This window comes from Dermacentor albipictus, chromosome 1, assembly GCF_038994185.2.
Source record: "Dermacentor albipictus isolate Rhodes 1998 colony chromosome 1, USDA_Dalb.pri_finalv2, whole genome shotgun sequence".
In the NCBI taxonomy this organism is placed as follows: domain Eukaryota; kingdom Metazoa; phylum Arthropoda; class Arachnida; order Ixodida; family Ixodidae; genus Dermacentor; species Dermacentor albipictus.
The window spans coordinates 157524953-157537927 of record NC_091821.1 but is presented as its reverse complement, the minus strand read 5'-3'; the positions used below and the strand labels follow the sequence as shown (position 1 = coordinate 157537927).

General features: G+C 44.5%; 2 protein-coding genes and 1 long non-coding RNA gene across 3 annotated transcripts in view; all 3 read right to left on the bottom strand.

The window, feature by feature from the left end:
- The window catches only part of LOC139056029 (uncharacterized), a 33672-nt gene extending 21418 nt beyond the window's left edge, over positions 1 to 12254 (bottom strand). Inside the window, exon 1 of the long non-coding RNA XR_011512100.1 lies at positions 12156 to 12254. This is a non-coding gene — a long non-coding RNA (uncharacterized lncRNA). The remainder of the gene's footprint in view (positions 1 to 12155) is intronic.
- Positions 1 to 12975, bottom strand: part of LOC135916575 (cubilin-like) — a 259475-nt gene that overhangs the window by 229844 nt on the left and 16656 nt on the right. Inside the window, exon 2 of the mRNA XM_065450011.1 lies at positions 12367 to 12400. Coding sequence (XP_065306083.1) covers positions 12367 to 12400 — 34 coding nt within the window. The remainder of the gene's footprint in view (positions 1 to 12366; positions 12401 to 12975) is intronic.
- On the bottom strand, positions 5410 to 7390 carry LOC135916548 (uncharacterized). The gene is made up of 3 exons (XM_065449969.1): positions 6685 to 7390; positions 5835 to 6016; positions 5410 to 5682 (listed from the first exon to the last, which is right to left on the bottom strand). The coding sequence occupies exons 1-3, from the start codon at positions 7388 to 7390 to the stop codon at positions 5410 to 5412; spliced, it is 1161 nt and encodes a 386-aa protein (XP_065306041.1).

Genomic DNA, 12975 nt, shown 5'->3' with positions numbered 1-12975 from the left:
GTCGCTTACCGTCTATTTAACGAGGAGTGTGCCGGGGGGAAATGGGCCCTTCCCAATTTATAGTGTTTGGTGATCTCGTTAAAGCTGGTCATCCGGTCTCTCTCCGTTCCCAGTAATTGTTGCTTGTCACCTGCTCGGCCTGTCAGTTCTCGAGCCAGGTTGTGCGCTATTTCGTTCCCGGGAAGGGAGGAGTGTGCGGGTGCCCATATAATGCGAATGTCGCGATCTTCACGAAAGTTGTTTAAAATTCTGAGTGCTTCCGGCGAGATTCTTCCTTTTGCATAGTTCTTGACGGCTGTCTTGCAGTCGCTTACTACGATGCTAGCTTCCGTGGAGGCTATTGCCAGTGCTAAGGCAGCTTCCTCCGCCACCTCTGCCTTCCATGTTTTCACCGTCCCACTAACTCTGCAGTCACCCTCTAGACTCGCAGCAACTATCGACATACTCTGTCCATTTGCGTACTCCGCCGCGTCCACATAGACCACGTCCCTGGCATTACGGAATCTTTTGTGGAGAGCTCTCGCTCGTGCGTTTCTTCGATCTTGGTGAAACTCCGGGTGCATGTTTCTGGGGAGTGGGGATATTGATAGATGTTCCCTTATTTTCCTTGGGATGTCTCTCCGCACTCCGTGCAGTGCTTCGTAGGTTATTCCGATGTCATCTAAGTCGCACAGGCTTAAAAAAGTTGCAAGTAGATGTGATGTTAATGTTGCTTTCACTGCTCCTAATAAGCTATGTAAGATATGCGCTGCCGTACAGAGGAAAAAGGAGCAGGTAAAAGGCAAGAAACGAACAGATATTTGTCCAGTGTAGCACAATAAGAACAACAGTTTTACTGACTGTCGTATGGGTGTGGTTTATAATATTCCCCTTAGCTGTGGCTAGTTCTACGTAGGGCAAACGGGACGGTGTATCAATCTGAGGTTAATGGAACATAAAAGGCCGTTAACCAGTGAATCACCTTCTAATCTTTCCCTACATTGCCAAGATTGTAACTGCACGCCAGAGTTAGATGAATGCGCGATATTGCACAGGCATAGGAATGAAGATAGGCGTTTTATGGTAGAGGCATGGCAAATCTATAATGGTGGAAGTGCATGCGTGAGTCAGCCTTCGATTACTTAACATAAGGAAGAGATTAAGTGCCTTAACAGTTATCTCTCACGTAGACCGGCACATGTACCCAACTGACACGTGGTGATATCATTCCAGAGCTTGCGCAGATGAGTTTTGTGTCTGCTTTCTTTTTTCACCGCAGTGCTCCCTTCAGTTGATAGTCGGCGTTCGTGTTGTCCACTTCTCTACTCTTGTGTCCTGTCTGCACGCCTCACGTCTTTTTTGCATAATGTATTCGTTATGATTCAGCTGAGAGTGCAGCTTTCCTTCCCGACTGCCCCATAAAGAGAGGGCCAGTTCAAATCATCCTTAGCTGGTCCGCATAATATGTAAACATGGAAGAGTTACATAAAACATTCGTAATGCATTCTACAGCCCAATATATTTTCCTTTTCCTGCGGCCAAATTTCGATGAGCTGTCAAACACACCCACACTTCACGAACACTCGAACGGATTGCTTCAGTTAGGCTTCTAGGGCTATATGGTAGCCATCAAATCATCTTAATCTGGTCCGCATAATACACAAATGCGCAAGACTTATATAATACATTCATAATGCATTCTATAGCAAAAAGGATTTTCCTTTGCCTGCGGCCAAGTTTCAATGAGCTGCCAAGCACACCCACACTCCGAAGATGCCAACACTCAAACAGATTGCTTCAGTTTGGCTTCTAGGGCTATATGGTAGACAAAACATGGCTGTGTGGTTGTCACTGAACACAAACATCCTGCAAACTTAGCAACTAGATTAGAAGTTAGTCTTTTGGCACAAGTTGGCACAGCTTGGTGGTTTGGCGCAAGATAGCACAATTGGTGCAGCACTTCCATCCCTGGACATGACAATACTCTGTACAAAAGCAAAGCGTGCTACTTGGCCGGAAGCATGAACTTCAAAAACTACTGCGATATGGCACCATTCTGCAAAAGTCTCGAACATTGTGGATTGACCATTACGACTGGCATCAGTCATACAAGAGCTGTAAAATTACATTATCTATGTCGCTCCCAGCAAAAAAAGAAGAAAGCAGCGCTTGAAAGGTGGAACTCACTGCGAACCGTTATCTGCAAGCAGCAACACATAGACGAATAACTGCTGAACATGACCGCATCACGGTTTTCTGATAATGGCGAAGTAATCGCTGACACTTTGCAACATTGCGTGGCAGCAGTGCATGGTGCAACATTCCCACGGACTCAGACCACATGAATATCGACAGTGCCAACCGTAACGGTTTAGCAGTCGTTGATCCCATGGTGGAAGGATGTAGATAGTCGTTCCAATTCGTTGAAATAGCCATAATGCACATGGTGCAGCGCAAAGACTAGAGTGCTATCATTGTGGCATACGGTATCATACCGGCAAATGCGGTAATGCACGCCCTGCACCATACCATTTATGCTGTACGCCTCCTCCCTGGAGGTGTGCCTTGAAAGCAAGTGACCTTCTAAGTGGTTTCCGAAATTTGAGTGCAGCAGTCGCTCGCTTATCTCGAAGGATATATGGTCATCATGGTTGGACTGGACTAAGACGCACACTGCCATGCACCCAGTTTGGTCACGCTTACAAGCTTCAGTACTTCACATGTGCCCTTTTTTTTACCGTGAACGAGTTCAAGCTGGTCAGTATAATAGAACAGCAATTAAAAAATGTTGTTTTATTTGGAAGCAGTCAAAATAGGCATCGTCGGAAAATCATAAATGCACTGAAATGTGGTCATTAAAACTGATAGAAGCATCATATCTGGATCACTATAAGTGAGTTCGACTGTATTCTATTTGTATTCGGAACTTCGAATATTCACCCACTCCAAATATTATGTTTAAGCTTGAACAACCATTCTGAATTCCTTTTCTTCTTGTGTGCACCAGACACTGGAACAGGTTTGTACGCAACTATAAATCTACTCAAAATACTATATCTTAAAGGGGTTTTAAACCACCCCTTGGGCTTGGCTCTACTCCACTGCAGCCTTCACAGTGCAAAGCATTGAAGAGGGAGTGGAAGCACTGCAAATGTGGTGTTTGATTGCCAATCACTCTGCTTCTGCTGATCGCATTGAAGTACTACTTGCGGTAATGTATTTCTGAAATAGCATATTTCAACTTCAAATGGATTTTTCCACTTCGATAAAAGCTGGTTCAGGACCTCTAAGCTCTGCTCAAAGTAACTTGGTTACTTAATACCGAGTTGGTAACAATTTGACAACTTAGTATTTTTGCTTAAGTTAAACATTTTTCAGACTACCTTAAACTTATATTTAAAATACAGCCTTCGTTTCTGTCATGTGTGGTATCAGGGCACAATGAACTCATTGAGGGGGATGCGCCATGTGCAAATAGCCAGTCCCGCCCATTTTGTCTGCATCACAACCATTCAGGGCAGGAGGCTTGGTAAGTAAACAAATAAAAATGAAAAAAAAGCGCAGGTCTCAAGCTTGAAAAGCAAAAAGTAAACAAACCGACCGCAATAAACCGAATCGCCACAACTGCACAATCGCCAATTTTTATGGGTCAAAATCAGGAAAAAAATATACAAGGCAAACAAAAAAGGATAAACAGTGCAGGCATAAATACGTTAAACCAATAGCAACATCATTCTGGTAGGGCTTACCCTGCCTCTACAAAATATATCTCATTTTGTGTTAAGTCCACTGACAGCACATTAACCCAAGTTTCAAGTCAGTGGCCTTGTATTCTTATAGCACGTTATCTTGTACCTTTCAAGCAACAAAAACCTTTTTTAGTATTTGGTACTGGATCTCAATTACATTTGTGAATTTGCAATTTAATACTCTACTCAATTACTTTTTCGTGTGGTACTATTTAGTTACTTATCATAAATACAGTAACCTCTCATTGCTACGAACACCACATTACCAACTTTTCAGATTTACGATTTCTTTTTAAATCCCCGCCAAAACGCCTATATTTTCAATGTAAAAAAACTTTCAGTACTACGAATTTCAGATTACCAAACATTTCACAATAACGTACGCAATTTAATGCCGTAATCACCAAGATGCTTTGTTATTACGAAGTTCCGTAGAAATTTCGGTACCGAATCCCTGAGGCTTACACCTAGCATCATCATCCGCAGCAGCAGCAGCCATGCACTGGGGAACCCGTTTCAACGGGTACAGCTCCAGCAGCATCAACATCAGCGTGAGCATCGCGTATGATCATGTTCGGCCTCTTCTACAACGTCGTAAGCCTGGCGTCCCCACGTTGACAGCGATCGGCAGGAACTGCGAAGTTATCGATGCTATCATTGTGTTGTGCGTTCGCTAAGCTGACCATTTCTCCTGGCCCCCACATTAAAAAGAAGCAATGCCAGTTTTCACTCAAAGAAAAAGTGGACATTTAAACGAAGCTGAATGTTGGAAGAAAGAAAGTCGACCTATGCAGGGAGTGTGATATTCGCCCTTCAACAATGGCAACGATGCTCAAATCGGGAAAAGACCATGAAATTGCATCGAGAGTTACAGCTGGCTCCCTCAAGAAAATCCCTGCGACTTGCCAACTACCAGAACGTCGACAACGCCGTCCTCACGTCGTTTAAGGATGCCAGGCAAAACAATGTGCCCTTGTCAGGCCCGACTATTCCAGAGAAGGCAGTACAGTTCGCGGCCGCCTTGGATATCTCTGGTTTCGATGCAAGTGCCGGATGGCCTTACCGCTTCCGGCAAAGGAATGGCATTGCGTGGCAGGTTGCTTGTGGCGAAGAAAAGGCAGCAGGCGCCGAGAGTGCGGTTGCCTGGTGGAATGAGCGCTTTCAAGAGATCGAGTCTTTCTCTCCAGACGCCGTTTTCAACGGTGACGAAACGGTGTTTTTTTATCAGTTGTTGCCTAATAAAACAATGAACTTCAAAGGTGACAGGTGCAAGGGCGGAAAGAAATCACGTCTCCGCATATCAGTTCTGTTCTGCTGCAACTCCACGGGCACGGAAAAACTGAAGCTGCTAGTTGTTGACAAGTCTAAGCCGCACTGCTTGAAAAACGTTGTCACATTGCCTTGCAACTACCGAGCCAACAAAAAGCGTGGATGACACGAGAATTGTTCACTCAGTGGCTGCTGCAGCTCGACGACACAAAGGAGAAGAAACATGGTGTCTACAAAATTACCTAATAGATATGCCCTGAATTTTCCAGGTTTTCCCTGATAATGCTAATAAAAATTCCCTGAACTTTAAAAAAGAAGGTCCGAGAGTCGAACAGAGGCACAATTCACATGGATGACTCCACTCACAAAACAGTTCATTGCAGCGCCAAAGCGAGATTACGAGCACATTTATTCACTTGAAAGCGTCAATTTCCTGCTGGAGAAGAGAAGCCTCACTCTGTGCTTCAGTAATGAGCCTTTGCTTCTTTTGTTGGAGTTCCTTGATGCGGGTGGCCGTCCTTCTCCAGTTTTGTTCAGCCTCAGATGCATCCAGCCGGTCTTGCTTCTTTTTCTTGAGCTCCTCCTTCCACCGAATACTTGCGCCATGCACCATTTCCACCACACTGTCTGTAATGTCAACACTGGCTACACCACCTGCTGCTGAAACTCCATCATACACTATTCTCTGTGCAATCAGATTCTTCGTTCAGGTTCTTTATGAGCCATTCTTTATTTACAGAAAAACCTCTTTCGACAGCAGCACTGCCATGGGATGTGGTGAGGATGATCTTGACAAAGATAAGCAACTCCTTATGTTTCCGTGAGCACAGCTCAAACCACAAGGTGTCCACCAGTCCCCTGTGCCGTCCTATCAAAGTTCTTCAGAAGTAGCTGTGCAGAGCTCAGCCAACAGGCTTGCACATAGGATCGGTGCGCCCGTTCTGTTTCTAAGCCGGACAGCCACCGGTGCTGTGTGAGTATTTCCAGCAGAATCGCTAGTAGTTTTTTGCCAACCTCCACTGACAAGGTGCAGACCAGATCCAAGCAACTCACTCCTGTTGTTAGCCTGTATTTTAGAGGCGACCTTTCCATAATCTTCTGCGAGCACACCTTCAAAAAAGAAATGGACTCCTTCTTGAAAGTAAGCAATGCAAGTCGAGATGGTTTTGCAGCTTTTCGAAGTTCGCTCTTGGCAGCAAAACCAAGATCAAAAGCATTGGCAAAATGATGTTCTCAGGCTTCTGCAAATCTATTTTAAGTAACTTGAATGGTGTGTCAGCAGAGCACAAAATTTCTTGCTCCATGATCCTTCTTAACAGCGATCGTAAGACAGCCTCCAATGCTGCGGCAAGGAAGGGGAACATTGGTTTGTCCGTTTGAAATTCGGTCAGGAATGGCTTCAATTCCTCAGGAAGTGATAGCATGAAAGCTAGTTTTGCTGGCAGCATTGTGTCAGCTACTAGCGTCTCAACTATGGTGTAGCTGGTGTACTTTGGCTTGCTCTTGTCGTTAGCTGAATCCTCCACATATTTTATGGAGTGTGGCAGTACTTGAAGAGCTCTTGAAACCACCATGCTGTTTTCAAGCCATCGAACCGCGCAGAATTTGAGCGGAAACAATGTGCTTGCTGTGATACGAATGTAATCAGCACGGCGCGCTGGAACACACTTGAAAAGATTATAAATACTCCACAGAAATACTACCAAATTCCAGCCAGTTGCTGCATGACCTGTTTTGAAGGCACCATGAACCACATGCAGGCCACAGCTTCCAATTTCCAGGATTTGTCGACTGTCATGACCATTGAGTGCTTCCTTAACAGACCTAAGAAACTTGAAGTTTACATTTGGTCCATCCATTGACACTTGCAATATCTTGTGCTTTATGTCCTCGGTGGCTTTCTTGAAAGCAAGTGTCAGGTCTTCAGAACAGGTGTGGCCGAGAAAACATGAAGTCAGGTATCGAGTTTTTACAGTAGCGTCAGCCAAATCGCAGTACCTGACCAGCACATCCATTTGTTCTTTCTGCGCTACTTTGTTTAGTGATTCATTGAATGCTACAGCTATGTATGATACTTCAGCAAGAGCTGACAGCAGCTTTTTTTGGAAGAATGGCGCGATGTCATGACAGATAGTATATTCGACTTTGTCTTTTCCTAATTGCATTTTCTTCACAATTTCACAAGACTGGAGCACCAACGGGAAGGGCGCCGCCGATGATGCCACGGAACGGAGGGATGCGTGGGCCATTACAGCATTCATGAACCATACGATCTCAGCTTTCGCAACATCTTTCTTCAATAGAAAACCACATACCGTGATCTGTGCAGGAGTTGATGTAGCAGGAGGCATCGATGAGGGGTCTGCTCTCTTCACCCATTCGTCGACGGTCATCGCGGTTGACAGGGCTGCACTGCTTGGTTTGAAGAATGAGAATACACGTGTCTGGGAGCCACTTTCCAGCGCGGCTAGACGCTGCAGTTTTCCCCATGTTGCTCAAGCGAAACGTCTTGCAACACACTGCTCATTGTGCGCTATATACATTGTTGGGCACAGGCATAATCCAGCTCGCGAAGTCGGATATGTTCGCGTTGGTCAAGTCAGCATGGAACGAGCACTTCATTGACTGTGACATCGCTGATTTCATGCGTCTTCAAAAGCAGCTTCACCGCAAAACAAAACTATCAAAATGCCCCAGCCACGAACAAAGCACAACATACACAAATGCACTCACGAGCACGTCGCATATTACCACAGAATAGAGATATGACAATACTCATCCGATGATGATGACAGTTGCCTCTTAGACCGTTGCTGCTAATTACTGGCGCCACTTAGTGGCAATTAAACTGCGGAGAGCTACGATGGAGTCGGTGATGTACGGCTCAATCTCAGAGGCCGTGTGTAGCAGCGCCGTTGTTGTACACCGCGTCAGAGATTTTTGCGGTATTCGTGCCGGTTTAGGACACTGCGTGCAGCAACGGTGCTGCTGCACGCGACCTCCGAGATTGAGCCGTAGATCGTATTTATCACTTTGTCGATCTCAGCAGCCACATTCCCTGATTTGGCCACGTTTTTTGTAATTTCCCTGACAATTCCTAGAGTTTTCCAGACATATCGAGAATCCCGAATAACTCCCAGTTTTCCCAGTTGTTAGACATCCTGAAAAAAGCCAGAAAAATTCTCCTCATCCTTGACAATTGCTCGGCACATATCGTGAACGTGCGATTGAGCAATGTGCAACTTGAATTTATGCCCCCGAATTGTACTTCCTTGCTCCAACCTTTGGACCAGAGTATCATCCGATGTGTGAAGGCCGAATTTCGGAAGTGTCTTGTGAAGCGCCTCATGATCAATATTCCACTGCAGCTGCCCACACAGGTAAACATCCGTCAAGCTGCAGAAATGCTTACAGGGTCATGGTGGAACATGAAGGCAAGCATGATCAGCGACTGCTGGCGAAAGGCAGGCCTTTTAAAGACTTCACCTACGCCACAAGACTGCAAGGACACGGAGGAGCTCCACTCAGAACTGAGGAATGAGCTTGCCGAGAAGCTCCCAGTCGACACCGCGATGACCTTCGATGATTACATTGACAGCACAGCGGCTACATCCGCGGAGCTCACCAACGAAAATATTGTGAATAAAGTGCATGAGCAAGAAGATTGCAGTAGTGACAAAGACGATGCCACCACTGGATCAACACAGGAAGAGGAAGAGACTGTTTCTAGCTCGGATGTTTTAGTTTTTCTAGAAAAGGCGCGATCATTCCTCGGGCACTGTAAAGATGTCCCCGATGACGTTCAGAGGAAGGTCGAGGCTGTGGAGGCGTTTATCCTGCAGCGCTTGCTGTCTACTTGCCAGAAGACGATTACAGACTTCTTCAAGCAATAAAATGTAGTTAAACTGTGCCCAGCGTTTTTGTTTATTATTTACGTATGAACACGCGCATCTGCTGCAAAAGTATGTAATTTTCGTTGTGTTACATTTGTGACATGAAAATATTGGTTTTTCAGTACTACAATAATTCAAATTAACAAATTAAATTCGGCGGTCCCGTGAAGTTCATTGTAATGAGATTCTACTGTATATTTCTGAGTACCTTGTACAAACCTGCATTGGAATGCAATAGCATAGGAAGTGAGTGTCATAAATTGCAATAAAATGCAAAACTGGGCAAGTTGGTTGATCTTCATGCTAAAAGCAGCAGGGAAAAAAAAAAGCAGCAACAGAAGACAGAGAAGTATACAGAAAAGACACTGAACTAACAACTGACTGGTTTATTGCACACAGGAAAGAATGCATACAAAGAGTGAGTCTGCGCCACGGGCGTAGTCAAGGGGGGGCGGCGGCCCCCGAAATGTTTTCGTGCTGTCATGCACCGTCGACCAAAAACCCCTGGCAGCAGAAATCATACCGGATTTTGTCTAGAACGTCTTTTTCACGCTCGAAAAGACATTTCAGCGTGAACATTGTGAAATCGGGCTGGATTTCGCAGCAACGCTGATGCACCGGGGGTCACATAACGCAAGCAGCCCCATCCAACCACAAAGTTTCAAGCGCGTTTTGATGGCGAGCGGGCTCGTCGTGGCATCTCGCCAAGGCCGCAGAACCTACGGGGCGCATGCATTTCAATTCCAAAACTTTATGTGTATGAAGTTCTCATCAACTTTTGATGCGAAAGGTGCATTGACATTTGCAAAGTCGTGCTTTAGATTTTCAATTCCAGAACTTTTTGGGTATAATGTTGTTATAAAACACTTGATGCCAAAGGTGTACCGACTTTTCTAAAGTCGTCGATCCGTCCATACAAGTAGATAAGCGAAATCAACCCTATCAGACAAGTTGACAAAGCACACAGCAAGGCCCTACGAGACGAAGCGCTGCAGTGGTTCATTTTTGCCGTCATTTCACAGAAAAGAATATCAACATTTTTTTTCACTTGCACCAAAGCATCCATGTCAAGACACTAAATCCAGCAAAGGCAACTATGTTCTTACTCATTTTTCTACTTTGACTTATTTTCGCGAGGGCACAATTGAGCGTCTTCAAATTTTTTGTTCTCGCTACCCGCGGGCTGCTGGAGCCAGCCAGGGCACATGCGCTTTTCTCGTGTTGCCTCGACCACCAAGCGGCGCACTTCGGTGCACGATCGCTTTTTTTTGGCTGAGTGGATTTTCGCCTGGCAGAGTTTCGGACGCTTTCTGACTAGCAGACGAGAAAAGGGAACAATGGTTGCTCGCCGCCATCCCTGTGGGGACTCGACAGATTACAACGCGCTCGCTTGTGCGCAACTTCTCCGGAAAGTCTTGTCTCGCCGGTGTAGGATACCGAGCAGTATGCGTACGGTTCTCTGTGGACCAAGCGTCTCACGTTTTCTTCAATATTCCTTTGGTAGCCACATAAGGTGCCCAAAGTAGGCATTCCATTGTGGCCAACATACTTTCCTTTGCGTTTTCATTTCCGTGCCCCCGGCCCACAAAAGAAAAAAAAAAGACATTTTTCCGGTGCTGCAAATTATCGCATGGTGAAAGTTCGATTTCGTTACTTCTCATGCGGAAAGTAATGAGTCACGGGATGCTTCAGTTGCCGGATACTCTTACTATATTACTATTCCAATAGCAATTATATGGACACTCCAGGCACATTTCTGCCATCGGCGTTGCCCTCATGTTCAGTATAAAGTCCAAAGGCGACAATGTCGTGACCGCGCCACATGCTGAGTAAAGGCGTGGGGGAGGTGGGGGGGCATGGGTGAGCCAGGTGAGCCAACGATGATAGCTTAGTCTTATGTGCGCAAAGGAGAAAGCGGGGAGGAAGTGCGCCGCCTCCTGTCGCACGCGATACATCAGGGAGAGAGGGGGTGCTGTGATTTGTTAATCTGTGGTTGCGCAACATGTTTATTTGCCTTGTTTTGTGGAACGATGTATATTGGAAAGACTGGCACCCGCCTTAACAAACTGACACCTGCTTTAACAAAAAATTAAGCCAGCACAACAAAAATTTAAAAGGGCACACCATCACATCTGTCAGCACATTGTCGTTCATGCGTCTGTAAACCATTTTTTTTTTAAAGCACATGTCACCTTCAGGCACATGGATCAAAAAGCATGTGAAACCATTGAAGCTCTCCACATAAAGAAAAACCATGAACATTGCACTTACATCCCATCTATCAACCTGCACAACCGTGAAATCGGCCTCCCAGAAAGATGTGGCACATACCAATAGCGTGAGGGTGCACGCACAGGCGGAATGTTTGTATATATTCTTTCCTGTGATCATTAAACCAGTCAATTGCTAGTTCAGCACCTGTCATGTGTATTTCTCTGTCTTGTGTTGCCATTCTTTTTATTGCTTTTGTCATAAATTGATGCTTTTTTGCCACAACAAACATTGCCTGATGAACTAGCCTTTTGCAATGTCTTTATACTAAAATGTGTGTTTTAGCAGTGCTTGGTCGTTAATTGTTTGCCTTTCTTTAACATTCTGCATCTACTGGCCGTCCCACGCACAATAACTCAACTTTAGAATACAAAGTGCTGTTCTACGTTTTGGAATCATGCAAGTATAATATTGAATTTGAAAGAAGCAAAAAATAAAGTGCTAAGAGCCACATGAAAAATGGCCCTGCCTAATAGCAGCCCTATTATATGACAGGTCACAGGAGAAGTCAAAACCCAAAGAAAGCAGTTTCTTGTGAAGGACAGGTAGAATACAATGTCCACTCATAATTATGAGCTCTAGCCTCTGCTAAAAGGCAAGTAATATGTCCCAGTCGTAGAAAATCCTTATGTTCAAATAGCAAAATTACAAAGCAACCTATACCTGTGCCATTTCGAAAGAGGCAGTGGGATGAGCGGCCTCATTTGTGCTATGTACTACTCCTGCAAGGTTCATCCAAACAAGATGGAAATTCACAGGATCACAAAGCGATGAACAGGTCTAAACAAAAAAATGTGTCAGACTGGAGTTAAGGTTTCCACAAGGAGATTGTCAGTCATCCTCCTTTGTCGAAACATTGGCTCAAGCCTGAAAGATCCCTTGTCCAACCACTGCCAACCACAACAGGCAGGACATGCAGTTTTACATCGTCAGCCTAGTTGATCATTACAGAGGAAAATATTTTGCACCAGTGATAATTTGGTTAATTCCAGACCTTTGTTGCTGTGTTCCGTAAACCTGTGTGTATTAGTTTATCACTCCAGCCCACTTAACACAATAACGGCATTTTTTGTGTAGTAACATGAACTGCTCAACGACATAACTCTGAAACAGCAAGAACATAGTCACTTCAGTAACTTTTTTTTCTTCTGTAACAAGCATGCTAGTAAAGAAAAAGATGTGCTTTGTGGCACACAAATACTCACAATAAAATATCATGATGAAAGTGCTTGACTGCACCTGCAAGTAGGAGTACAAAAAGAAAAACCCTTTAAACATCAAGAAATCGACAAAACCATAGAGCATTAACACAGCATCAATCAGGCCCTGCGTCAATTATGCACGTTATTGTCTTAGCTTTTTTTGTAACATTACTTATAATGGCTTATTGCGTGTAAAACTACTTAGGGTGAGTACAAAGGACAAAGAAGCAAAAGAAAATCACCTCTGACAAAAGAAAATTCAGCTGTGCCAATTTTGTCTTTCGAGCTTCTCATGTTAAATTATGCTCTAACATATTGCATATTATTCACGTTAAAATATATGCCAATATACAGAAGTGCCTCTGCTCACCACTGCAATTCATCCAGAGCACTGAAGACCATACTATTTTCTTCAATGTAGCCTACATGAGTTATACATTCCAGCAAAATGGAAAAGAAAAGCTGACGGTCTTTTCACATCCACTAAAAATTTATTATTCTGCACTATTGGTTTTGAAGTGTTTGTGCAATTTCTGCATTAAGGGTCATGTCACAATGAATGTTCCCACCTTGCTTCTCAGCACATGTGGAATGAAATTAGGTATGATTATT

Coding starts and splice junctions, on each gene's coding strand:
- LOC135916548 (XM_065449969.1), bottom strand. CDS start 7,390: ATGACCGTCGACGAATGGGTGAAGAGAGCAGACCCCTCATCGATGCCT. Junction 6,017..6,684: donor TTTGGTAGTATTTCTGTGGA/GTATTTATAATC, acceptor GCACCTTGTCAG/TGGAGGTTGGCAAAAAACTA. Junction 5,683..5,834: donor GGACTGGTGGACACCTTGTG/GTTTGAGCTGTG, acceptor CTGATTGCACAG/AGAATAGTGTATGATGGAGT.